The sequence below is a fragment of the Urocampus carinirostris genome, chromosome 13 (genome assembly GCF_059441175.1).
Source record: "Urocampus carinirostris isolate Australia breed hairy pipefish chromosome 13, RoL_Ucar_1.0, whole genome shotgun sequence".
Lineage (NCBI taxonomy): Eukaryota > Metazoa > Chordata > Actinopteri > Syngnathiformes > Syngnathidae > Urocampus > Urocampus carinirostris.
Genome location: NC_142361.1, coordinates 37,934,753 through 37,961,074, shown reverse-complemented (window position 1 = coordinate 37,961,074; position 26,322 = coordinate 37,934,753). Strand labels below are relative to the sequence as shown.

The following is a 26,322-nucleotide window of genomic DNA, read 5'->3' as shown; positions in this document are numbered from 1 at the left end:
CATCCATTCCCTGCACCGCTTCTCCCCAGTAGGGCCGCGGGGGTGCCGGAGCCCATCCCACATGTCTTGGGGTAGTGGGCAGGGGACACCCTGAACTGGTTGCCAGCCAGTTGCTGGGCACTCAGAGACAGACAATTCGCTTGCTCATTCACACCTAGGGACAATTTGAACCCGCCAATTAACCTGACATGCATGATTTTTGGAATGTGGAAGGGAACCGGAGTGCCTGGAGGAAACCCACGCATGCCCGGGGAGAACATACAAACTCCACACGGGTTGTGGTAGCTAGATTTGAACCCCGAACCTCCACACCGTGTGGCTGCGCGCTAACCACCCAGCCTCCGTGCATTTTTGGGCTCATTTTTTGAAAATATACCTTCAAATGAGGTAAAAAAAAAAAAAACATACAAGTTTAAAAGGAAAATAAAGAAAATGGAAAAGTGAAAAAAAAAAAACGATTAAAAAAACTAAAACAAAAAAAAATCTTAAAACAAGAAAAATATACTTAAAATGAGCAATAGCAGGGCAGCACGGCGGCGCAGTGGTTAACGCACGTGTGGCACAGTTCTGAGGTCATGAGATCGAACCTCCTGTGTGGAGTTTGCATGTTCTCACCATGCTTGCGTGGGTTTCCTCCCACATTCCCAAAAACATGCACGTCAGGTTAATTGGCCTGTCCAAATTGTCCCTAGGTGAGAATGAGCGAGTAAGTTGTCTGTCTCTGTGTGTCCTGCGATTGGCCGGCAACTAGTTCAGGGTGTCCCCTGCCCACTGCCCAAAAATAGCTGGGATGGACTCCGGCACCCCCGGGACCCTACTGTGGATAAGCGGTGCAGATAATGAATGGATGGATGAGAAATAGCATTTAGCTATTTTTGTCTTCTCCTATTTTAAAAACGCTGCAATTATATAAAACCTTTAACTCTTGCATTTATTTTAAGAATTCTAAACTGGAAACACGTCAAACTTAGCATTATTGTCTCCAGGGACATGCGCAGCCCCCCTGCACCCAAGGGCCCCGGTCAATAGATTTTGGGTGACGGGGGCCCCGCTGGACCTCTTTGCTAATCCCCAGGAGAGAAAAAAACGGCATTCGGAGTGAGATACGCTTAATCCGGGGTGGCCTTGCTCACAAAAGAGCCTGCCACTTCCTTCCGCTGATTTTTTGAATGCACAATAGAAGCAAGCGACAGATGTAGACTTTTAGGAACGGAGCGCGACATCCATTGAATGTCGGGGAGTAACTCAACCGGGGGGCCACAAAATTCGGGGTGGGGTGTTTACTCTAAAGTCTTGTTTTTAAAAAGTTGAAAAATAATAATCCGACAGAAAAAAATTGCCTCCAAAATAGTATTCCGCCGCTGTGTCCCGTCTGTTTACGAGTTGTGCTCGTACATGGCCTTACACTCTATAGGGATGGATACAATTGTGACTTTGAGCACTGTGAGGGGAAAGAGTAACGTGTACCGGATAAATCGATCGAAATACATGGTTTGCGAGTAAACCCGAGTTTCTATCATTCAACAATGTACTACAAGTCCCACGGTGCTTTGTGGCATCAAAGTATCCTGGGTGGGGGAAGCAAGCAATTGGATGACTTGGATGGACATGCACGTGGAGATGGAAACACGAAGGTACTAACCCAACCATCAGAGTAGTAAGAGAGAGAAAGAGAGATATAGAGTGATAGAGAGATAGAGATAGATTGAGATAGATATGTATATATATATATATATATATATATATACATATATAGAGAGAGAGAGACATAGAGAGAGATAGAGAGATAGATAGATAGATAGAGATAGCGATAGGCATGGAGATAGAGATAGACAGAGATACAGATCGAGATAGATAGAGCGATAGACATAGAGAGAGATAGAAATATAGAGATAGAAAGAGATATAGATAGAGAGATAGAGATAGATAGATAGATATAGATAGATATAGATAGACATAGAGATAGAGATCGAGAGGGAGAGATAGAAAGAGATAGACTAGAGATAGACATAGAGCTAGAGGGAGATAGAGATAGATAGATAGATAGATAGAGATAGCGATAGACATGGAGACAGAGATAGATAGAGATAGACAGAGATACAGATCGAGATAGATAGAGCGATAGACATAGAGAGAGATAGAGATATAGAGATAGAAAGAGATATAGATAGAGAGATAGAGATAGATAGATATAGATAGATAGACATAGAGATAGAGATCGAGAGGGAGAGATAGATAGGGATAGACTAGAGATAGACATAGAGCTAGAGAGAGATAGAGATAGATAGATAGATAGAGATAGCGATAGACATGGTGACAGAGAGATAGAGAGATAGATAGAGCGATAGACAGAGAGACATATAGAGATAGATAGAGATAGAAAGAGATGGAGAGAGATAGAAAGATAGATAAATAGAGATATATAAATATAGATAGACATAAAGGGAGAGAGAGAGAGATAGAGAGAGAGAGAGATAAATCGATAGATACTTTATTCATCCCCGTAGGGGAATTCACACTTCCAACAGTATCCTTGTGTTGAAAAATAAAATAAATAAAATTAAATAAAAGAAATAGAATACAAAAGTATTTAAATAGTGCTATGGAAAATACACACAGTCATAAAAATAGGATAATATGCAAATATAAGGGTAGGGTTTAATGTAGGCTTTTACTCCCCCGGGTGGAGTTAAAGAGCCTCATGGCATTGGGAAGAAATGATCTCCTCAGTCTGTCCGTGGAACAAGACTGTGACAGCAGTCTGTCGCTGAAGCAGTCACACCCTGACTAATACTTTCATCGAATTATTGCGAGTGTCTTTGTACATACTCGGAATCGGAATACTGGCAAAATTCCGTTTCCATGGAAACACACCCAATTTTCAAATCCAAAGAAAATGGCGACAGCTTTCGGTGCGGCAATTGTTGTACAGCCCTTTATTTACGTAACATGAAATTCAATGTGAAAGGTAAAGACGTCGAAGAATGGATACACAAAAGGCCTGACTGTTCAAATCTCGGAATATCTTAAGAGTTTCTGAGATAATAGAAAGCGACTTCGTGGTGCAGCGGACATTAAAGGGCCAGTGCAAATACGTTTATATTCAACGAAGGTGATATTGCACGAGACGAGTGAGAAGCAGCCAAAAAACAAAACAGGTAAACACCCAAAAAAAAAAGAAGATATCTACCAACCGGTACAAAAAAGGTCCATTATCCCCGGACACTGTCCCAGAAGCTTGGTGGACTTTTCCGTTAGGGCAAAATTGTTCTTAGTGATCAGTTTCTGCAGAAAGAATTGGATTAAATCAACCGAGGGATAGCTGAGGCTATGTAAAAGAACTGAACAAAAAAAGGTTTATTGTACCGCTTTGATTGAACTGAAGCTGAAAGGACAGAAATGTTGGTTCAAGTCAGGTACAGTGAGATTTTGAAGTCTTGGCTTACTAAACAAGCATATTCTCTTGTGGCTTGACTGTACTAAGTCTTTACTGTACTGCTTGGTTGAACTGAAGCTTAAAAGTCACAATGCTGGTTCCGGCCCGATACAGCATTTTTGGAAAAAATTTTTTCGAACTGACCTTTTTTTCTCAGCAGCTATCAAAATGATGGACCGGCTTTCTCACATTGACTGCACTGTTACTTTATTGAACTGCTTTGTTGAACTGAAGCTTGAAAAGAAAGAATCACTGTTTCATGAGCGTATTCTCTCATTTAAGCCCCAAAAATGGCTACTTTCTGGAGCCTTTATTGTGCTGCTCTGTTGAACTGATGCTCAAAGGACAGAATTGATGTTTTAATACAGCATTTTTCAAAAAGCTTTTTAGGGTCCAACCTTTTGAAATTCTTCAATAAAAATGAATTGTTTTGATTATTAAATGTTTTTCTCTTCACCTATTACAAGTAATGGACTAAAAGTTCCTGACCCTTGACTGTACTGAGCTTTTTTACTGCTTGGTTGAACTGAAGCTGAAATGACAGCATTGCTGGTCAAGCCTGAAGCGGTAACACTTTTCCAGTGCTCTTCTGTCCTACATAACAAGTATATTCTCTCATTTCCATCTAAAAAAATGGCTGGACTTTTCTGAGCCTTTATTGTACTGCGTGGTTGAACTGAAGCTGAAAGGAGAGAACTGCTGATTTTTAGAAACAACCTTCTGGAATTTCCCAAGAAAAACAAATTGTTTTCATTTAAAAAAATGTTTTTTCTCAGCAGCTATTGCTAATAATGGACTAACTTTCTCATTGTACTGCTTGGCTGAACTGAAGCTTAAAGGACAAAATCGCTGGTTTAAGCCCAATACAGCAAGATTTAACCAGTACAATTCTGGCTTACCAAACAAGCGTATTCTCTCACTTCAGTCTTAAAAATAGCTTGACTGAACTGAACTTTTATTGTACAGCTTAGTTGAACTGAAGCTTAAATGACAGAACTGCTTGTTCATGCCTGATTTTTTAGTGCACTCATGGTCCATTTGATCAGCTATAACTCTCACGTTTGTCTAAAAAAATGGCTTGACTGTACTAAACCTTTTTTGTACTGCTTGGTTGAACTGAAGCTGAAAGGAGAGAACTGCTGGTTTAAGCCCCCCAAAAAATAAATTGTTTTCATTTAAAAAAAAAGTTTTTTCTCAGCAGCTATTACAAATAATGGACTAACTTTCTCATTGTACTGCTTTGCTGAACTGAAGCTTAGAGGACAAAAATACAATACAGCAAGATTTAACCAGTACAATTCTGGCTTACCAAACAAGCGTATTCTCTCACTTCAGTCTTAAAAATAGCTTGACTGAACTGAACTTTTACTGTACGGCTTACTTGAACTGAAGCTTAAATGGCAGAACTGCTTGTTCATGCCTGATTTTTTAGAGTCTATTTGATAAGCTGTAACTCTCACTTTTGTCTAAAAAATGTCTTGACTGTACTAAACCTTTATTGTACTGCTTGGTTGAACTGAAGCTGGAAAGACGGTTGAAGCCCAATAATAGAGCACTTCTGGCCTACTAAATAAAGCGTTTTCTTTCACTTACCTTTCAAAAAGGGCTTGATTGAACTGTGCCTTTATTGAACTACCTGGTTGAACTGAAGCTTAAAGGACAAAATTGCAGGTTGAAGCCCGATAAAGCAAGATTCCTTCAGCACAGTTACAGCCTACAAGAGAAGCATATTCTCTCATTTTGATTAAAAAAATGTTCTCGTGTGTACATATTCTTTAATGTACTGCTAGGTTGAACTGAAGCTTAAATGACAGACCTGCTGGTCCAAGCCAGATTTTTTTTAGTGCACTCACGGTCTATTAGATCAGCTATAACTCTCACTTTTGCCAAAAAATGGCTCCACTGGACTAAACCTTTATTGTACTGCTGAACTGAAGCTGGAAAGACGGTTGAAGCCCAATAATAGAGCACTTCTGGCTTACTAAATAAAGCGTTTTCTCTCACCTTTCAAAAAGGGCTTGAAAGAACAGTGGCTTTATTGAACTACCTGGTTGAACTGAAGCTTAAAGGACAAAATTGCTGGTTGAAGCCTGATAAAGCAAGATTCTTTCAGCACAGTTACAGGGAAGCATTTTCTCTCATTTTGATTTCAAAAATGTTCTCTGGTGTGTACATACTCTTTAATGTACTGCTAGGTTGAACTGAAGCTGAAATGACAGAATTGTGGTTTCAAGCCCGATACAGCAAGATTCTCTCAGCGCACTTCTGGCCCACCAAACCAGCATATTCTTTCACTTCCCTCTCGTCGTTAGCGCCTTTGTGTTTCTTGCAGTAGACCAAGTAGGGCATGACGGTCCGCCTGTAGAGAACCAGAGTTCTGCCGACGTCTTTCAAGAGTCCTGCGTCTCCTGGACACACACACAAAAAAAGAAGGGAACAACGAAATCAGCCATGTTTTCTGCCATGTTCTGTACTTTTGTTACTCCCATGTTGGGTGTTTTAGTGCTTTGGGTGCTGTCTTACTTTCATGTTTCATTCAGTTAGAACCAGTTGGTATTTCAAAATAAGCCGTGTATTCTCGCTTTCATGTTTTGTTTAGTGAGAGTTAAATCCTGTCCTGTGTTGTTGTTCATGTTTTTGTTTAGTTACAGTAAGTGTTCCAACACTTCTTTCGTCTTTTTTCGGTCATGTTTAGTTCAGTTCCAGCTACTTTGTGTCTCGAAATATTTTTCGTTGTCTTTCATGTTTTTGTTCAGGTAGAGTCAGTTAGTGTTCAAACATATTCTGCATTGTCTTTCTTCTATGTTTTGTTCAGTTACAGCTAGATCGTGTTCAAGGATATCTGGTGTTTGTTTCATGATTTAGTTCAGGTAAAGTTTTTCACGTTTTGTTGAGTTAGTGCCTCGACATGCAGCATGGTCTTACTTTCCTATTTTTATTAAGTTACAGTTAGTGTTCCAACATATCCTTTCTATCATGTTTAGTTCATTTAGAGCTAATTAGTTTGCCAATATATCGTGTTTTGTCTTTCATGTTGTTTTTCCAGGTAGAGTCAGTCAGTGTTCCATTATATTCTGCAACATTTCCTTTCATGTTTTTTTTAATAAGTGTTCCGGCATATCAGGCGGTCTTTCTTTCATGTTTTTTTTCAGTTAGTGAGGACTTTCCAAGACATCCTGCGTGGTCTTTCTTTCGTAATTTTGTTTAGTTAGAGTTAGTTTTCTTTCACATTTTGTTTAGTTAGTGCTCCAACATACTCTTTGTTGTCTTTCTTTCATGTTTCTGTTCAGGATCAGTTAGTGTCGCAGCAAATTCTGCGCCGTCTTTCATGTAGTTTAAGTTAAAGTTTCTGCCTATGTTGTGTTGTTTTTTTATTTAATGTTTTGTCAGGTTTTTTTCTCTCTCCATGTTTTTGTTTTGTTAGTGTTTCGACATATGCTGCATTGTCTTTCTTTCATTATTTTGTTCTTTTAGATTGTGTGCCTGAAATATATTTCATAGTCTCATAATTATGAAATTCTCGTTGTTCTGTCCATATATATTTAATATTTCTTGTGTCGTCCTTTCAATTTTTTTGTTCAGTGTGAGCTAGTTTCTGTTCCAACATATCCTGCGTCTTCTTACTTTCATGTTATGTTCATTTAGATCTTTGTAGTGTTGCAAAATGATGTAGCAGGGTAGTAGAGCCTTCGTCAAAGAAGCTTTGATGTTTCTGATTTCTGAAAATCCTTGTAAAATCTCCTTCTTCTACAGATTCATTTTCTATGAATAGGTCCTTTACTAAAATATGACACTCTGCCTGCTTCATACCTCTGGGAAAGTTGGCCACCTTACTTTATTATTCCGAGAAGCAGAAATTACTAGAACTCCACTTTACCCTCAAGTTGAAGTCATGGCGGGGCAGTCGTGTAAAACTGCCAGCGTCAGAGAGGAGGCCTGAAAAATGACCACCTTCTCTTCAATATTAAAATCTTCACCTCCCGGAGAGAAAAGCCCAGCCAAAATACCCGAAGCCGGCGCCACTAAGAGGAGGAAGTTCGCAGGGAGTCGAATGAACTCTCACTAGTCCTTCTAAATTCCCCACAATTCCTTCGATTGTTCGATTACTATCACAACATTGGAAAAGGTTCAAAAGAAACCTGCTCATTTCACAATACTGCTGGAAAAGTCATTTTGCCCACAAAGGAGCCCGTTTACACAGAACCTAATAAACGTTAGCTGTAACTGCGCTCGCCCTGTTTCTCATTTGGAAAAGCTTTCCGCACTCCGCAGAATTCCAAAACACGCTAACCACAACTGATGTTTATTCCAAAGTTGCCATTTACCAAGACATCGATCTAGGCTTGGTCTTGGGCCAGACATTCCATGGGCATTATGTATGGCCGCCACCCCGCCGCTTTCTCGTTTGTGGAGAAATTCGAAGGCCGGATCGACATCTTGAACTCTTTTGCTTCCTCGAACTTTTGCTGAGTTGCGGGACTCCTGGAAGGCGCCGTTGACATGGAGGTCACGACGTTCAGGAGACTGCGGCTGATTTGGGAAGTTAGCTAAGACGAGGAGGTGTCGTGGCGTCATCTGAGTGAATCGTTCGTGGTTTCGGAATTCTGACCGGTGATGGCCCGGACAGCTTTAAAGGAAATACTTTGGGTTGACCTATGCTTTAAGGCAGGGGTGTCAAACTCATTTGAACTCGGGGGCCACACAATAGAACAAACATTAAAGAGAAAAGAGAGAAAAGGAAAAAAGTTAGAGTTAGAGCAAAAGAAGTTAAAAAGACACAGAGAGAGAGAAAGAGACAAAGAGCAACAAAGGAAGAAAAAAAGAGAGACACAGAGAGTGGGAGAAAAGGGGTGGAAAAGAGAGAGAGAGAGAGAGAGAGAGAGAGAGAGAGAGAGAGAGAGAGAGAGAGAGAGATAAATACAATTACAGTGTCTTTGCTCGAGGCACCTGGCTTTGGCAACATCAAGTTGACATATTTCAACCTGCAGCTCATTTTTCTCTTGCGCTTCTCTGAGTGTGGTCTCGCGGGCTGGATTCAATCCCTTAGCGGACCTGATCCAGCCCGCAGGCCGCCTGTTTGACACCTGTGCTTTAAGAAATATTTAAAGCAAAATATCATCATGGTAGAACAGAATTCCCTCTTTTTTGCAATATATGTTGGCCTGGAGAGGGATGGGTGCCACCAGGCTGTACTTGCCCAAGACACACCACAGGTGCCCCTACCACCTGTGTGTTTAAGCGATCCAGCCAACCGACCAACCATAACCACACTTATGAAGTCAATTTACACACGTTCGAAAAAGAACTCAAGATAGGCAAAATCCCTCAAGTAGAAACACTTAACAATGAAATATTATAAAATAAATACATAACTACTATTGAAAAATGTAAAAGTTGCTTGGAAAATTCCATTATTAGACTAAAGCAAAGTTTGAAGGATTTCTTTTTTTGAATAAAAGTCATTATTTCTAATATTCTAATTACTATTTTTAAAATAACTACTACACTGTCAAATGATAGTTTGAATCGTGAATGTGAACTGAAAGCCAAGAGACTGTATAGCCAATCAGAATGCAGAACACAATGAAATGAAATGAAATGATCTGCATTTCTATAGCGCTTTTCAAGTCAAGACTTCCCAAAGCGCTTTACAGTGTGCTTCACATTTCCCAATAGCGGCCGTGCAGCCATGTAAGGCGCTAACAAGCTTATTGGGGGTATTAGGGGTTCAGTGTCTTACCCAAGGACACTTCGACATGTAACACGGAGGAGCCGGGATTCGAACTGCGATCTCTTGATCCCAAGACGAGCGCTCTACCTCCTGAGCCACTGTACTTGAATGAAGTGGTGTGACCTTGAAAAGCTATCCGAACTATTGCAAGGGTTCACTGTACATTAAAGCGTAACACAATGACAACGTTTACTCAAGCATATGGGCAGTTTTGATACTGCAAAGCACCATGGGACTTGTAGTACTGAGAAAAATGATCCATGCAAAATCCCGTCTTCCTCACTAAAAAGCATCATGTGTAGAGATTTCTCTCTGGGACATTTATGCTTTGTGGTCTGTTCCACGGTGGGGAGAAAAACTGTTGTATCCATGCATATATAGTGTAAGGCCATGCTAATTACGAGCCACATCTGAGGACAACTTATAAACACGGGGCGAAGCAATTTTGAATCATCCTTTGATTTATGTTATAACTTAAATTAATGAATGTTTATTTGCGTAATGACGTCGCTCGACGATCAGAGAAAGGGCTATTCGTTTGTTGGGCGGCAGTAGCTCAGGAGGAAGAGCGCTCGTCTTGGGATCAAGGGATCCCAGTTCGAATCCCGGCTCGTCCGTGTTACATGTCGAAGTGTCCTTGGGTAAGACACTGAACCCCTAATACCCCCAATAAGCAGGTTAGCGCCTTACATAGCTGCAAGGCCGCCATTGGGAAATGTGGAGCACATTGTCAAGCGCTTTGGGAAGTCATTGACTTGAAAAGCACTATATAAATGCAGATCATTTCATTTCATTGTCATGTAAACGAATTCAGATTGCTGTAATCAGCGCCCAGAAACCAGTTCTCCGATATAATCCCCCAAAGTACGCATTTATCCGTGGAAACTGTTTCGTAGAAGAAAAAAAAAATCAGAGGATGCGACAGTTGGACAGCAAAATTCCAAAAGAATTGTTAAGGTGTTGTGGTGGACCAAACACAGGGAGCCGGGCAAAGTGCTCCAAAAATTGCATTAAATAACAAAATCTTCAATAAAGTAACAAACAAATGGTCAAAAACAACAATAAAACTGTCTAAAAGAGAAAAACGAAAAACAAACCACAGAAACCAGGAAAGAACACTAAAATCTTATGTATCGATGGTGGAAAATGGATGTGAAAAATGAAACAACGGGTGCTGTCCAAAATGTCCTTATGAAGGGTGAGGGTAATTATGAACAGGAGTGTTGTGATTGGACACACAAGTCCCAATTACAAACCGATTTTGCACCCTGTAGTGGACGGAGGAGGTCAGACCCTAACGGGAATCCTGTATTAAAAAGTGGCCTGACAATCACTAATGACACCATTCAATATCAACGTCCTTTCTGCAGATGACTTTCCATAAACAGAGTTTGAAAAACCCACACGGTTTGTCTATTAACCCTCACTCTCAGACAGACCCTTTTCGTCCCTTCACTCTTCGCAATCCAAACATCCTCTGAGAACATAAACAATTTCCCTTGCTTCTATTCGCTCTCTGTTCCCTTCTTCATGCATCATCCTCAGTCTGAGTGAGTCCAGACAGCTTTCTGTGTCTATCCGCCGGACGTTCAGTTTGGAGGTCACAACTCTTCGGCATCCGGGTTCAAGGGTCGGTCGGGGACTCGGAGGGTCAGGCGTGAATCCGAGAGCCTTGACACCTCATCGCAAGTAGCGCACTTCTTATCCATCTCGAATTGTGCGAAAGCCGGACGCTGGGTCAAGAGAGCATCTCTTCGATTTCTTTGGACGTGACCGATTCTTTAACCTCTTGTTGAAAATCCAAACCGGGTTAGGGTATGAAAGGAAGAAGGCCAACATGTCGATGTTGGGTTGAGAAGGTCTTTGAATGAATTGAGAGGGTTGAAGACCTCATGTCAGTAAGCGGTACGTGCTTTGGGGGACCCCAGAAGACAATGGAATATAGAGTTACAGAGGCCCCCCCCGTTAGAATTTCACTTTACAGAGGCAAAACTGTTTTTTCAGATGCTCCCCACTGTATCACATCGACATCAAATTATTTTGCATGGTCAAAAACCTGGAGGAATTGCTTCTTTAAGACGCCTGCCTGCACTTGGCCCCTTTCGAAGGTTTCTTATTTTCCCCATGCTGAGGTTTTTAGTTATTCCTTGCCCGCAGGTTGGTTTAAGATCAGGGGATGGTGAAATTGTGGCCTGTGCAGTCTTTTGAGACATTTTGTGATTAAGGGTTATACAAGGACATGACTTGACTTATGGGTTAATGTCTTAGAGGTGACATATAACCTGGCATCCCTAGCTTACAATGTTTTAGCATTAGCATTCCAAGTGGGATAAGATGTCCCTAGCTTACAAGACTTAATCATTACCATTCATGTGTGGGATAAAATATGTTTTCGGCCTATCTTCACACAATCTTCCTCACATTATGTGGTCAACAAAAAACGATTTTGTGTGCCAAAAACTTACACAATTCTTACATGATGCTTATGTGTACGACGAGTTACGTCTTGAAGATGCTTGCCTGCCATTGGGCAACATCATATACAATGATGGTCTGGTATTGGCGTCACCGCGTTATGAAAATGCTTATATGCATTTGGATTAACCACCTCCCAAAATGCCTTTCTCTTTCTTCATTCAGTCCAGAATCTTGTGTGCTTCGTCAAGACTTTGCGAATCTGCAGTAAAATACTGTATTTTTTTTGTACTGTATTTATTCGCTATTGGGCTCAAGGCTTAGAGTGATGCAAAAATCATAATAACCATGGAAACAAAGCTTGAGATTATCAAGAAAAAAGAGGAATGCAATCAATGATCGGAATTATTATCCTAAATAAAAACGTGATTAAAGCAGGGAAATATTTTAAGGGCAGGACAATCCTCACATGTGGAATATTTAAAATCTGTTTCATTTGAAATCTAAAAGGTAGATATAACCTCATGTTTCCTCTAATGAAATTTATTTTCAGCCGGATATCGAGCCTGCCACCTCTTGATCCCAAGTCGAGCGCTCTACTCCCTGAGCTAATGACAGGTATATTACACGTAAGTAGTACCTGCTATACACTATTTTGTTATTCTGATGTTTTCATCTCAGGTACCAGGCGTTGCAACACTTTAGGTAATTAGCATAGGTTTCTATGCCCCACTATACGGCAAATTCCCTTAATGATACCCACCTAAGAACGGATTTATGTCATATCCCGGGGCTCTAAAGTACCTGGACTCTACCGAAGTATCAACCACCTTTTTGTAAAGCCGTTTGACTTCAAGGGTTGTGTCCGTAACTTCCAATAATTCAACTTGCTGACGCCATTCTCTGGCTAAAATCATCATTCCGGCCTCTGTCAAGCGTGCACGTACGTGTCTCTCTTCGACGCGATCGAATAAACGCTTTTCCGGCTTATTAGGGTTTTGGGTTGGCATTTGGACTGTATTTGAACCAGTCCGTTTCTTACTTTCACCATTTTCACATGAGAATAAAAGATAACCGCGAACACGCGCTTGAAATCCCTCTCCTCCCACACAAACCCTCGCCTCCTTTCCTCCAGCGTAATGCGCTCTGTGGCCTAAACACAGAGGGTAAAAATGAGATAAAAGATAGGCACGGTGGGAAAAAAAGGCTCTTTGAACTTAGTTGGGCATTGTTAAAACATTTTTGATTTTCATCTTTTTAAGGATACCTCAAACTACACAACCCACCTTTAACAAAGACAGATTCCAAGAGTTGATGTGATCATATTGAAGACATCAAGTCAAAGTTGTTTGTCACATGCTTGGTCAGTAAACAGTTGAGTTGAAGGGCTGGACCTCTCAATAACACTTTTGCTTTGTTTATCCAGCAGAATGGACAATGACCGCAGCTTTCTTCACTCTCTTAAACAAACAACCATGATGAATGTGTGGGATCGTTTGTAAATATTTGACATGCACTCGAGAGAAGCCGCATTGAGGTTTTGGCACATTAAATGACAAAGTAAATAATTTGATGAGCTCTTTTTGACGTGTTTCTTGTGTTTGTACGGTAAATCCCAGGATACAACATGAATCTGATCGCAAGCAAAATTTGCCGTATGGCGGGGGATAGTAACCGATGCTAATTAGCTAATGCCTTTGAACCCCCGGTGCCTCAGGTAAAAACATTAAAATGACAAAATAGTAGAAAGCACTATGTATGTTTAATATGCGCGTGTATGATTACATAAAATAAATATACATGTAAAGTAAAAATATTCTAAAATAAAAACATAAAAATTGCGGTTTGACCTGACCTGAGCTGGTCAAATAGTGAGTGGAAGCAGAAGGGGTAGGAGACGATGACAGGGGATTAAAAATGAAACTGATTTTTAAAACTTTCACTTGCGAGGATTGTCATGTCCTAGGAAGATTTCCTTGCCTTAGTCCAGGTTGTCGATTGGTAAAAATCGTGTTCCTTCTTATTAATCAAAAGCTTTGTTTCCATGGTTATATTGATTTCTGTGTATTATTTGTTATTGCAACATCCATTGCAGCCTGGTCATCCTGGAAGGGGGATTACCTCATGTGCGGTCCCTTCTTAAGGTTTCTTCATTTTCCTCATGTTGAGGTTTGTGAGTTTTTCCTTGCCCTCATGTAGGTTTTAGATCAGGGGATGGTGTGATAATATTCTGTGGTTTGCAATAGTCTGTGCAGCCTTTTGAGACTCTGTGATTAAGGGCTATACAAATAAACATGACTTGACTTGACTTTTGCTCCTCACTTTAGCATCACTGTAAGCATAGGATCCATAGCATATAAATACAGTAGAAAAGTCAAGTATTGTATCACTGACTCACAAAGAAAAAACACACGAGATTCTGAACTAAATGAAGAAAGAGAAAGGCAAAAGAGTGGTCGGACGAATATGTACTCTATGAATTTTCATGGATCACGAAAAACATCTTATTCCGGACCGTATGCTGGGGAGTACCCTCCCCCCCAAAAATATCAGCCAATAACCTTACTTTGAATTTTATTCTCAACGGTAGAATCCCGTTCCCACGTCATGGATGGCCTTAATCCACGGTAGGCACAAAACACGAAGATGTGTCATAGTCAGAGTTGTTATTTGCGATGACGAGTTTACGCTCGTCCATTCCTCCGCGGACTGTTGATTTTGGCCGGAGATGGACGTTATTTCAGGACTAACAGTTCAAACTCACTGTCAACGTGTTTCAGTGCTGGATATTTAGCTCACAGGAAGAAGCCTCGCCAAGTTTGTGGGCTCGGGCATCTGTTTTTGGACACAGTTTCCAGAAATACGCCGTGTGGTTTCAGCCAAACGGCTCTCCATGTGTCAGTGTGACAGCGGAGAACATAGTTCTGAGTTCAAATATGTCTTGGACTTATGTGGTCATCTCAAGACATCGTACTTCGGCACTGAATTTGTGGTTTTAAATACCACCAAAAGGCGCAATGTAGTTTTAACCGTATGCGACACAAAATAAAGGAATACAGTGGATACCTATGAGAAGCCATTTGACAAGTAAATCTTGCTCTCAAATATAATATCATACTCTCCTACATGCACAACTATACTTGCATATAGATACAATCATAGTCATGCACACTTTTAAACACACGACTATACTCTCTCACACATAACATTAAACACACACTACTCTCGCCCACATATTACTATACTCTCATACAATCACTACTATGCTTTTACAGACATAATAATATATTGCCCAACATGCATAATTATGGACTTTCTCACACACACAACTATTCTTTCGCCCACACCATTTTTTTTCACACGTAGTGTAATTATCACCTGACCTGTCAGTGTTTTTACTTTTGGGTACTTTGGGTAACCAAGGCAATGCACACTATTCTGTGTGTATATGTTGTACAGTTCAATGTAAAACTGGAGTTGCTCCCAGTATGTGTGAGAGAGTATAGTAGTGTGTGTATGAGAGTATAGTGGTATGAAAGAGCGTTTGTTTGTGCATGTGTATGACTGTGTCCATATGAGAGTAGTGTTCTCGTTTGCCCGCGTCCCTGCGTCCTAGACGCATTATTTTCGCTGGGGACGCATCGTGTCAAATCAACGTGCGTCCCTGGGACGCAACTTTTTTGACACAAAATTGTCATTAGCATTTTTTAACAAAGATTTACCGCACTCCAAACTTTTCGTGAGGCAGATCCACCATTGTTGTTTTGGTATCACGGTTCAAGTTTTCGTCTGCACGCCGATCTCCAGTTCAAGTTGTGTAGTGAAAGTCCGTTTCTTTTCAGAGAACCGGCTTTTTCGGCTCAACTCATTCAAGAGAGCCGGCTCTCAAACGGCTCACTTGCTTTGATGCATTATATTACGAATGATTATGTTGTATAAAGAAGTTAAGGAAAAGGAAGTATAAAAGGAGAACATGAAAAAAGACAGGTTTGTGGTGATCCCTTATAATCAGTATATTACCAACAATAATTTATTACAGAAAATGAATTAATAATTTGAATAAGTAAATGTATTCTACTTAATTACATTTGCATGTATTTTTTCCTTCTACAGTGAACGTCCAAGCGACTTCATTTTTTAACTTTTTTTAATAATAAACCATAATAATAATAATTTCATGTCGAGCAACTCAGTGTCTCACAACAAAATGTTCATTAACAATATATATGCTATAAGGAAACACAAGTACAATATGTTGTTAAACTACATAAATAAACATGTTTGAAAAAAAAAAGATTTTTTTGTATTTTGTAAGGGAAAATACGACAGTTTATAAGGGCATAGAGCACACTAAATTTTGGGGGCCGATAGATCTCTTTTGGGACCCATAGACTTTTGAGCATGCGAGTCCCCGGGACGCATCACTTTTCACAGGTAAAATGAACACTGATGAGAGTATCGTTGTGAATATTTGAAAATATGATGTTACAGTATATGTGAGAGCATTAATGATTTACTTCCACATCATCTCATAGGCCCCTAATATGTCACCTGAGAACGGATTCGCGACGTTTCCCGGCTGTCTACTGTAATCTTTTTTTAATTAATCATTTGAATAATGTAACTATAAAACTGAAGAAAATCTCACTTAAAACCACAAACATGAGACAAAACCGGGAAGATGTACCTTCATCAGGATTGGGGTTAAAGCGAGCGTATCTGGAAGTCTCCAAGAGTGGAAGGCATTGCTCGATGGATACCCAGGCGAAGGTTTCTGGACACAGGAGGTCTGCAGGCCGGTACTGTCCCTGAAATAACATGAGACGAAAAGTACGGGGTTAAGTGGTACTTATTAGATTCTATAAGGAATATAAAAACACAGGTTTTACATGATGGTCAGATCATTTATTTGAATGAAGTCATAAAACTGTAGGCAACAAAAAGAAAATAATTTATTGAGGTCAAATGTTAGCAGAACCACCCTAAAAATAACTTCTTTTCCTTGAGTGATTCCCTTTTTAAGTCCTTAAACGCTGAGGAAATGCACTTTAATCTCATGTGTCCGACAAACGATCTCACAGTGGTTTAGTGGTTTGTCAAGGCAAATGACAGTCTTCAATGCCAACTTTCCAGGAATTAAAACTTGTAAAAATGTTCTAGGATTTATTTCAACTGATTAGAGACCATACTTGGTTTTGACTTCAACTAACATTCAACTTATGAACGGGATCGGTTCTGACAAATCAGTTATATAGCCCACCTCTGATCTACTACAGAGACATTACTGGACTGAGTGTAGGGGTCGATTGCTTTGCTGGCCGGCTGCACGAATTGCCGTAGGTGTTGCAAGGCTGCTACATGCTGCAATGCCAGATATTGAGTTTAAAAAAAAAAAAAAAGAAGATACTGGCCGTACAAGATGTAGAGATAAGATATGACTGTTTTGTTCTACTTCTACATGGAATATTTTTAAAAACTAGTACCGACTGATTGAATATTATAACAAGATGTCAAGTGAATGAACTATTCAGGTCAATAACTTATCAAAGTTGGCCATTATCGTTCCTATAACTTTCAGCCTGATAATTATCATTCATCGCTAGTATGTACGTAGCCATACATTTTGTTAAAATCCATTGAAATTAAGCATGTTTTTTTCATGACAAATGATTTGGCAAATAAGGGCAGCACAGCGGAGCAGTGGTTAGCGCGTGTGCGGCACAGTTCTAAGGTCTTGGGAACCTCCTGTGTGGGTTCAAATCCAGCTACCGGACTACCTGTGCGGAGTTTGTGTGTTCTCCCCGTGCTTGCGTGGGTTTCCTCCGGGCACTTCGGTTTCCTCCCACATTCCAAAGACATGCATTTCAGGTGGATTGGCCGGTCCAAATTGTCACTAAGTGTGAATGAGCGGGCGAGTTGTCTGTCCCTGTGTGCCCTGCGATTGGCTGGCAACCAGTTCAGGGTGTCCCCTGCCCACTGCCCGATGATTGCTGGGATGGGCTCCAGCACCCCCGCGACCCTACTGAGGATAAGCGGTGCAGCTAATGAGATGAGATTAGATTTGGCAAATATCCCTCATCCTAAATTATTTGGTGAGTATACAATAAAACCCTTTGAAAAATATCAGAATCAGTCTTGGAAGAGATTACCCCTGACCATCTTTAGAACAAAAAATTAAAAATGAGAGTATCACGTTTTGGACCCAATATGCGAGGAAGAAGGAACATGTTTAATAACAAAGCCCAGGAACAAAGTAACAAACGAAAACAAACCAGTAATCTCAAAACAACTTGGAAAATGTCAGGTAAAGGACATATAAAGAGCTTGAGAAATGAAATGCAGGTGTGGGGCTGATTCGGCACAGGTGGGCGCTCTTCAGCCACTCCCCCTAGATTTGCGCCCTTTAGGGAGACGTGATGTGCGGCATGCCAGATCCTGACAAAGGCCAAGGAAAAATTTGGTCCCCTAAATTACTGTAACAAAGAAGCCTTTACAAAACCAGGAAGAGATGCCGTCAGTCACCATAGCCCTTTTTTCTCTTCATTCCATCCTCGCATGTCCAGACAAATACAAATGTAATCCCGCTGACAAAAAACTTTTCAAAAGCTTGTTTAGAGACAAGGAAAACAGGAAAAGGAATGAAAAGGGGAGCGGGAAAAAAGAAAATGTAACCAATGCATGGACAGATTTCGGGCTGGCTTGAGATAACAGATGCAGCCAGCGATGAAAACATGTAAAAAAAAAAAAAAAAAAAAAAAAAATTTAAAAGGTATTGAAAAGAGCAACAAGTTGACAGTGGGTGAGACGGAGAATAAAAAGAAAGTATAGAGGGAGAAAAAATAAAGTTCTAGTTTATATTATGTGTATATAAATGAGCTAGAGGACACGGACACCCCTAATGATAATTTCAGATCAGAGCGTGGAATAAAGTGTTGTTGTTTCTTTTAAGTCAGTCTTCACGGCATTTTCCCCACCACACAAAATCAACATGAAAATATTTTAGCTGCCCCAAATTCATTCGTATTGCGAGTTCGTCTCCAAGATGCCTGTTGGCCATTGGCATGAGTCATGAAATCACCGATATACTATTGGCTGGGTAACCTCCTACAAGGCCTTACTCTTTATTCAGTTCAGAATCTCATGTTCCTCGTAAAGACTTTGCTAGTCGGTGATAAAGGTATTTCCTGTATTGTATTTATGTCCATTTGTATACAATGGGTCCCAAGACATCCACGGATGTTTAGGGCAGAACTCTATTGATGATAACCATGGAGATGAAGCTTGTGATTAAGAAATACGAACAAGGCACAGATACTGCTGCCCTCTGACTCCTGCTTCTCTATAAGTTTTCTGTCTCTCCCGCTCTCTCACCCTCTTGCTTGAATTGACCTTATCTGGTCACTAACTGCTTGGTGCCAATTTCTTCCTCATAAGTGTTAGCAATTGTCTTGTTTTCCCCCTATCACTACCCTTCTCTATGACTATTCGAACACTGTTTCCTTCGTTATGCGCTAGTTTATTGTCTTCTATGACACGTTGTAAGCACTCTTGTATCAGAACTCGAACTGTCGCCCTTGCTATTTGAGACTCACTGGAATATCGATCACTCGCCTGCATCCTGGACCACAACTAACGCCTCGCTGCTCCACTTCCTGTGTATCAAACCCTGCCTGATTAAAAGATTAATGCTTGTTGTACTAACCAGTTTTACAGCACTTTGCTTAAATCGAGCTCATGATCATGAGGACCCATCCATCCATCCGTCCATCCATTATCTAAAGGGGAGCCCAGACGTCCCTATCCCCAGCCACCTCCTCCAGCTCATCCGACTGGATCCCGAGGCGTTCCTAAGCCAGCCGAGAGACATAGTCTCTCCAGCGTGTCCTGGGTCGCCCTCAGGGCCTCCCGCCGGTGGGACATGCCCGGAACACCTCCCGTCCAGGAGGCATCCTTATCAGATGCCCAAACCACCTCAACTGGCTCCTCTCGATGCGGAGGAGCAGTGGCTCTACACAGAGTCCCTCCCGGATGACTGAGCTTCTCACCTTATCTCTAAGGGAAAACCCAGACACCCTACAGAGGAGACTCATTTCGGCCACTTGTATCCGGGATCGTGTTCTTTCGGTCATAACCCAAAGTTCATGACCATAGGTGAGGGTAGGAACGTAGATCGACCGGTAGATCGAGAGCTTTGCCTTTCGGCTCAGCTCCCTCTTCACCACGACGGACCGGTGCAGGGTCCGAATGACGGCAGACGCCTCTGTCGATCTCCCATTTCATCCTACCCTCACTCAAGAACAAGACCCCAAGACACTTGAACTCCTCCATTTGGGGCAAGATCTCATCCCCGACCCGGAAGGAGCATGCCACCCTTTTCTGACTGAGTACCATGGTCTCGGACTTGGAGGTGCTGATCCCCATCCCGGCCGGTTCACACTCGGCTGCGAATCGCTCCGGCGAGAGCTGAAGATCGCGGCCTGAGGAAGCCAACAGCACCACGTCATCTGCAAAAAGCAGTGACGCAATGCTGAGGCCTCCCAAACCGGACTCCATCCCCACCAAGGCTGCGCCTAGAAATTCTGTCCATAAAAGTTATGAACAGAATCGGTGACAAAGGGCAGCCCTGGCGGAGTCCAACCCTCACCGGGAACGAATCCGACTTACTGCCGGCAATGCGGACCAGACTCTGGCACCGGGCATGATCAAGAGGACATTGCGCAATAAACATGGCATTGAGTTGCCCTCTACTGGATCAAAGCGGTATGACAAGCATATCCCCTCAACAGCCCAACTACACCACAAGTCACAATAAAATTCAAGTCACTCTTTTTGACATTGAACTAATGTCACACAAAAAATGCTCGACACAACGATTCAACGATGAAATTCGGATGCCGACGCTTTTAACAATCGATTTCATCGATTTCATCTAAAATGCCTGTCTGCTATCGTCTTGCTGGCCGCAAATGGCCCACAAGCAAAAAGTTCAAGACCCCTGCCTAAATGAACCAGCTGCCACAGTTTTCCAAGATAAATAGTGGCAAGGTGAACACCTCTGGAAGGCTCTGGATGTGCTCAGCATGACACCGTCTCTAAACTCTCACTTTCAGCCCCATGACCTTGGAGCCTCCCCCTCGCTTGAAGCAGGCAAAAAACCCCCACCCCAAAAGAAAAAGACAGCATCATTCAATGCGGAATGCCACGGAATCTCCCCCTGACCTGACCCTTGAACCTTGCTCCGTCAGACCCTCACCCTGTCAACACTTGGTCCCTGGGGGGGTGCCAAGTGCTGCTCGCCACAAGACCTGCTTGTAGTCTGTTCGTCATTTGTTACATACACAACTACAACAAGGCTGGGGAAGTAAAAAGGGCTACAATGCCAATACAGTAGAGACAGATTGAGAATAGCAACCCCGCCTTATTTCAATTTCACTTTAAGGTGTGGGATAAGATGTTTTTTCATCCCCTATTACAGTATCTTCCCCACTATATGATATAGATATATAGATAGATAGATACTTTGTTCATCCCCGCAGGGAAATTCACACTTCCAGCAGCATCCCTGCGCTGGAGAACAAAACAATAATAAAGCAAAAAGAACACAATACACAAATACCCAATGTAGCGTATCTAGGTAGTGCTACACAGAATACACACTGCAATAAAAATACGGTAATATGCAATGAGGGGGGTGTGGTTTAATGTGGGCCTTTACTCCGCCGGGTGGAGTTAAAGAGCCTCATGACATACACAACAAATTATTACAAAAATATATATACACTACTTTTCAAAAATTGGAGGTCCTTATTTTTTAAAGAAAAACACAGTTTTTTCAATGAAGCTAACTAATATGAAATACACCTATCAATTGTTAACTCTGCTAAATGACTAATCTAGCCTCAAATGTTTGCTTTTTAACGTGCCTATTTCCAGCAACTGGTAATGCAGTTTTCTAATAGAACATAGTGTTTGGTATTTACATTAGAAGGTGAATGAATGACAAAAAAAAACTCGTGCAATTATGTTAACAGAGCTGAAAACAGTTTAGCTGGTCAGAGAAGCTATAAAACTGGCTTTCCTATGACCGAATATCTGGAGCATCAAATTTGTGAGTATGAGTACACTTTCAGAAAGGCTGAAAAATGAGAACTTTCGTGTTAAACGACAGCCTATTCTTGTTCTAATAAATGAAGGGTATTCTATGGGAGGAATTGCCAAGAACCTGAAGATCTCCTTCAACGGTGTGTACTACTCCCTTCAAAGAAAAGCACAGAGTAGAAAGAGTAGTGGGCCACACTGTAAAACCAAGCAAGGGGACAGGTACATTAAAGTCTCCAGTCTGAGAAATGTAACCTGTAATTAAAGAAGGAAATGTTAATCCGCCATCATCACCCAACCCCCTGCCCCCTCAGCATCCATCCACTAACATGGTTGATTTTCATTTTGCGGTTAGCCTTTTGATAATTTTTTGAGTTGTTTTGTCAGTTAGGTCATTTGTGTCGTTTTTCTAGCAACAAGGAATAGGCAAAAGAAGCCATGTTCAGAGCAGTTCATGTTCACGGTTCCATTCACGTTTAGGAAGTTAAAATTCAAACTGTTAAAGCTGCAGTGTGTAATATTTGACTATTATATGGCCCTGTTGTGTAATGGGAATGAAAACCAGTGCCACAGAGCACAGCGTATCAGCAAAATCCCAGACAAAAATGGCAACGACCTCTAGGTAGGGATTCCACTGAGTGAAAGAAATACAAATTTCTAAGCTCATGAATTTTTATGAAAATTAACATTGGTATGATCTATCTATATACCGAAGCCATATCCCCCTAGTGGGAGTTGGCTAGAGTCGAGAACATTCATTCCCCTTCGTTCTTCCCAGGATGACACGGAACACTAACAACGGGTGAGTTGCTCTGCTATTCAATCCTTCATCAATAGAGACGCCTGACAAAACACGCTGATTTACCCTCTCTGCATCATATGGGTCGATATCAATCATTAACCATCTTTCCCTTATTCACATACATCCCGAGCACACACTCTTGCATCCATTAGATTAACTGACCTCAAAGATAGTTCATGTATTTTTGCCTAGTAATCATTTCTTTTTACTGAATGAAAGTTATTTTGTACCACTAGGAGGCACTACATACTACACACTGCCCTTCAATGCAGGCAATTTAACTGAATAAAAAATAATTTAGTCTTCAGTCGTTGATACCTCCCGTATTATTATCATTTTATTTATTCCCGATTGATTGATTCCCTTACTAAATCTTAATACGTTTATTTTTTTTTCTCCTTTTATTATGTGTTAAAAAATAAAGATATTTAAGAACATTAGAATGACCAGCCTCTCTTGGACACTTTTTCCAGCATCCAACAGCTAAATTGAGTGTGAGACCCCTGCTTTACATGGATATTTATTCACAATTTATTTAATCATATGCACAATTCTTACACATAAACAGTACCTACTATGCAGTATTTTGTTATTTTAATGTTTTTATCTGGGAACCGGGGTTCGGAAGGCATTAGCTAACTACCATAGTTTATTCACTTTGCGTTCCCACTGCATGATGGGTTAATATAGTATCCCGGGGGTCTACTGTACAATTTTTGTGTTGCTATTTGAGTGAAGCTTTTTGCGATCTAAAGATTGTTGCTAAGATGTAGTAAGCGTGGGACAGATGTCGCCCGAGCTGTGAAGTGATAACCGTAAAATCTCTAGCATAGCTTCTCAGGAGTCTGCTGAAACGCGATCCTATAAAAATATTTTCTCCCCATGAAGCTGTCATCCGTGGAGCCGTGACGCATGGCTGGGTGAGGCCCACTAGTTTGCTTGTTTCGCACCCTGCAGCCCGGATGCCTTATCAGCGTGGGCAAACTAAGGCCCGCGGGCCGGATTAAATCCGTTGGCGGGCTGAGACAGGCCTGGGAGAAGCACAAGAGAGAAACGAGCAGTATCACGTTAAACAATGATCTGCAGTTTTAAATATGTCTACTCTATGTTGCCAGAGCAAAGTGCCACTCCCTTTATTTGACTGCATTTTATAAACTGGAGAACATTAAAAGATAAAAACCATGTGGGTGGTGTTGTACTTAAAATAGTAGTCACGGACGAACTGTTTAAGGCAATACGATTGAACTCACCTAGATTAAAAAATAAAAATAGCAACTGTGTGTCTATGCAGAAGTTTGAAAAAGTTAAAATTGTAAAGAAGCTTTAGCGGGCAGCACGGCGGAGCAGTGGTTAGCGCGTGTGCGGCACAGTTCTAAGGTCTTGGGAAACTCCTGTGTGGGTTCAAATCCAGCTACCGGACTTCCTGTGCGGAGTTTGTATTTTCTCCCCGTGCTTGCGTGGGTTTCCTCCCACGTTCCAAAAACATGCATTTCAGGTGAATTGGCCGGTCCAAATTGTCCCTAATGAGGATAAGCGGTACGGCTAATGAGATGATATATATATATATATATATATATATATATATATATATATATATATTTGAATATTTGTGTTTCAAAACCAAATAGATTGAGATAGATGTCAGGATAGATAGATGTTGAGATAGATGTCTAGATAGAGAGATAGATGTCTAGATAGAGCGATAGATGTCTAGATAGATAGATAGATGGATGTCTAGATGCCTAGATATATAGATAGAAAGATAGAGATAGATGTCTAGATAGATGTATGTCTAGATGTCTATATAGATAGATGTCTCTATAGATAGATAGATAGATGTCTAGATAGAGAGAGAAAGATAGATAGAGATAGATGTCTAGATCAGATGTCTAGATAGATAGATGTCTAGATGTCTAGATAGATAGATGTCTAGATAGAGGGGAATTCACACTTCCAGCAGTATCCTTGTGTTAAAAATAAAAAAACGGTGCCTTTATAAACAAATAAGCCATGACACATAACTTGCGGCTCATCTCTGAAAAGCGGTATGACGCTCAACACTGAAAAACAACAGCAACCAGATGATGAAGTTCCGGTATCTGAGTCAGATCAGGAGGCCAGTACTGCTGCTGGTAGCCATGTGGGACAGTAAACCCCTACCCCAAAAAACAGTCTGGAGAGGGATAGGTGCCATCAGGCTGTACTTGCATAAGACACATCACAGGAAGTGGCGCCTCGGCGACCAAGGTGGTTAAAGGAGCCAAGCATATAGAAAAAAATATATATATCAATCAGCCATTGTTTTCCTACAGCCTGGCCCCTGTGCAAATGTTTTCCAACCAATGCGGCCCAAGACTCAAACAGTTTGCCCACCCCTGCTTTATTCGAAGGCCGAGTTACGGTTCCGTGCCGACGAGGGCTAAGCGGGCGCTGTGTTATTCAAACCAACGCCCCGTGGTATAAATCACCCCCGCCCCCAAAATGGACTCCAGACATGTTGAGGACATTTGCAAAAAAGGACCTCCAGCGCTACATAAATAAATGGGCTTGGAGACTGAAGTGAGAGCCATGTGGGTCCCCATTCACAGTCCTCTCTTGTTTGGACACGTCTTTCAGTGGACGCTGGACTTTTTGTTTGCGCCTGCTGCTGTTTACGTGCGTCCGTCAGCGCTTTTTCCGGAACGTTTCGACAAAGAAGAATTGTGAAAGTTGTATGTTTGAGGGGAAGGCTTTTTTTCCAACGAGTTTATTGTTTTTAGGACCGGGATGGCGGAATGTGACCTTGGGTTCAGGTTTGCACAACTCGGGGTCACACTAAACTTCTTTATCTGAGTCGCAATGTGATTAAACTTACTACAGATGTCTGTTTGGTGGGCGCAAGTGCATTTAGGTGCAGGGTCCGGACAGCCTATTATGATCAAATGCAAGCACTTTTTAAGGAATTTCAAAGCCAATTTTCTATTTTCTCTAGTAACATTAAAAGATAAAATTAAGAATGAATCATGTATTTTGTATTATAACACATATATCTGCGATTTAGATAGATAGCTAGATAGCTAGATACATAGGCATATATATATATATATATATATATATATATATATATATATAGTCTAGATGTCTCGATAGGTGTGTAGATAGTCTAGATGTCTAGATAGATAGATGTCTAGATTTCTAGATAGATGTCTAGATAGATAGATAGATAGTCTAGATGTCTAGATAGATATTGAGATAGTGTAGATAGATATATAGATAGTCTAGATGTCTAGATAGATAGATGTCTAGATAGATGTCTAGATAGATAGATGTCTAGATAGATAGATAGATGTCTAGATAGATAGATAGATGTCTAGATAGATGTCTAGATAGATAGATAGATAGATCCCGTAGGGAAATTCACACTTCCAGCAATATCTTTGTGTTGAAAAATAATAAAATAAAAGAAATAGAATACAGAAATACCCAATATAATGTGTTGATATAGAGTATTTAAATAGTGTTACATAAAATACACACTGTAATAAAAATAGGGTAATATGCAAATGTAGGGGTGGAGTTTAATGGGGGCTTTTACTCCCCCGGGTGGAGTTAAAGCGGCTCATGGCATGAGGAAGAAATGATCTCCTCAGTCTACATAGGCAATTTGTAATCTTGTGTGAACATTTATCAAGACATGGGATTTTTAGATCTTGAGTAAATTTTGAATATATTTGTTTTCAAGACAAACTTCTCGCCATGTACCGGTAGATAGTGGGTAGGAATGACAGTAATATGCAGCTTACATTTTTAGTTCGGGAAGTTCTTCTCATTACAATTTAGCACTTGCATAGCACATAAAAA

At 40.9% G+C, this 26,322-nt stretch overlaps 1 protein-coding gene across 3 annotated transcripts in view; it reads right to left on the bottom strand.

The window, feature by feature from the left end:
- Positions 1 to 2,907: 2,907 nt before the first annotated feature.
- ate1 (arginyltransferase 1) overlaps positions 2,908 to 26,322 on the bottom strand; it is a 65,782-nt gene continuing 42,367 nt past the window's right edge. For all 3 annotated transcript variants that reach the window (XM_088351595.1, XM_088351596.1, XM_088351597.1), the window contains 2 exons: positions 16,270 to 16,390; positions 2,908 to 5,844 (listed from right to left, as the gene is read on the bottom strand). In XM_088351595.1, the coding sequence (XP_088207721.1) occupies positions 5,666 to 5,844; positions 16,270 to 16,390 (300 nt within the window). In that variant the 3' untranslated portion in view covers positions 2,908 to 5,665. The remainder of the gene's footprint in view (positions 5,845 to 16,269; positions 16,391 to 26,322) is intronic.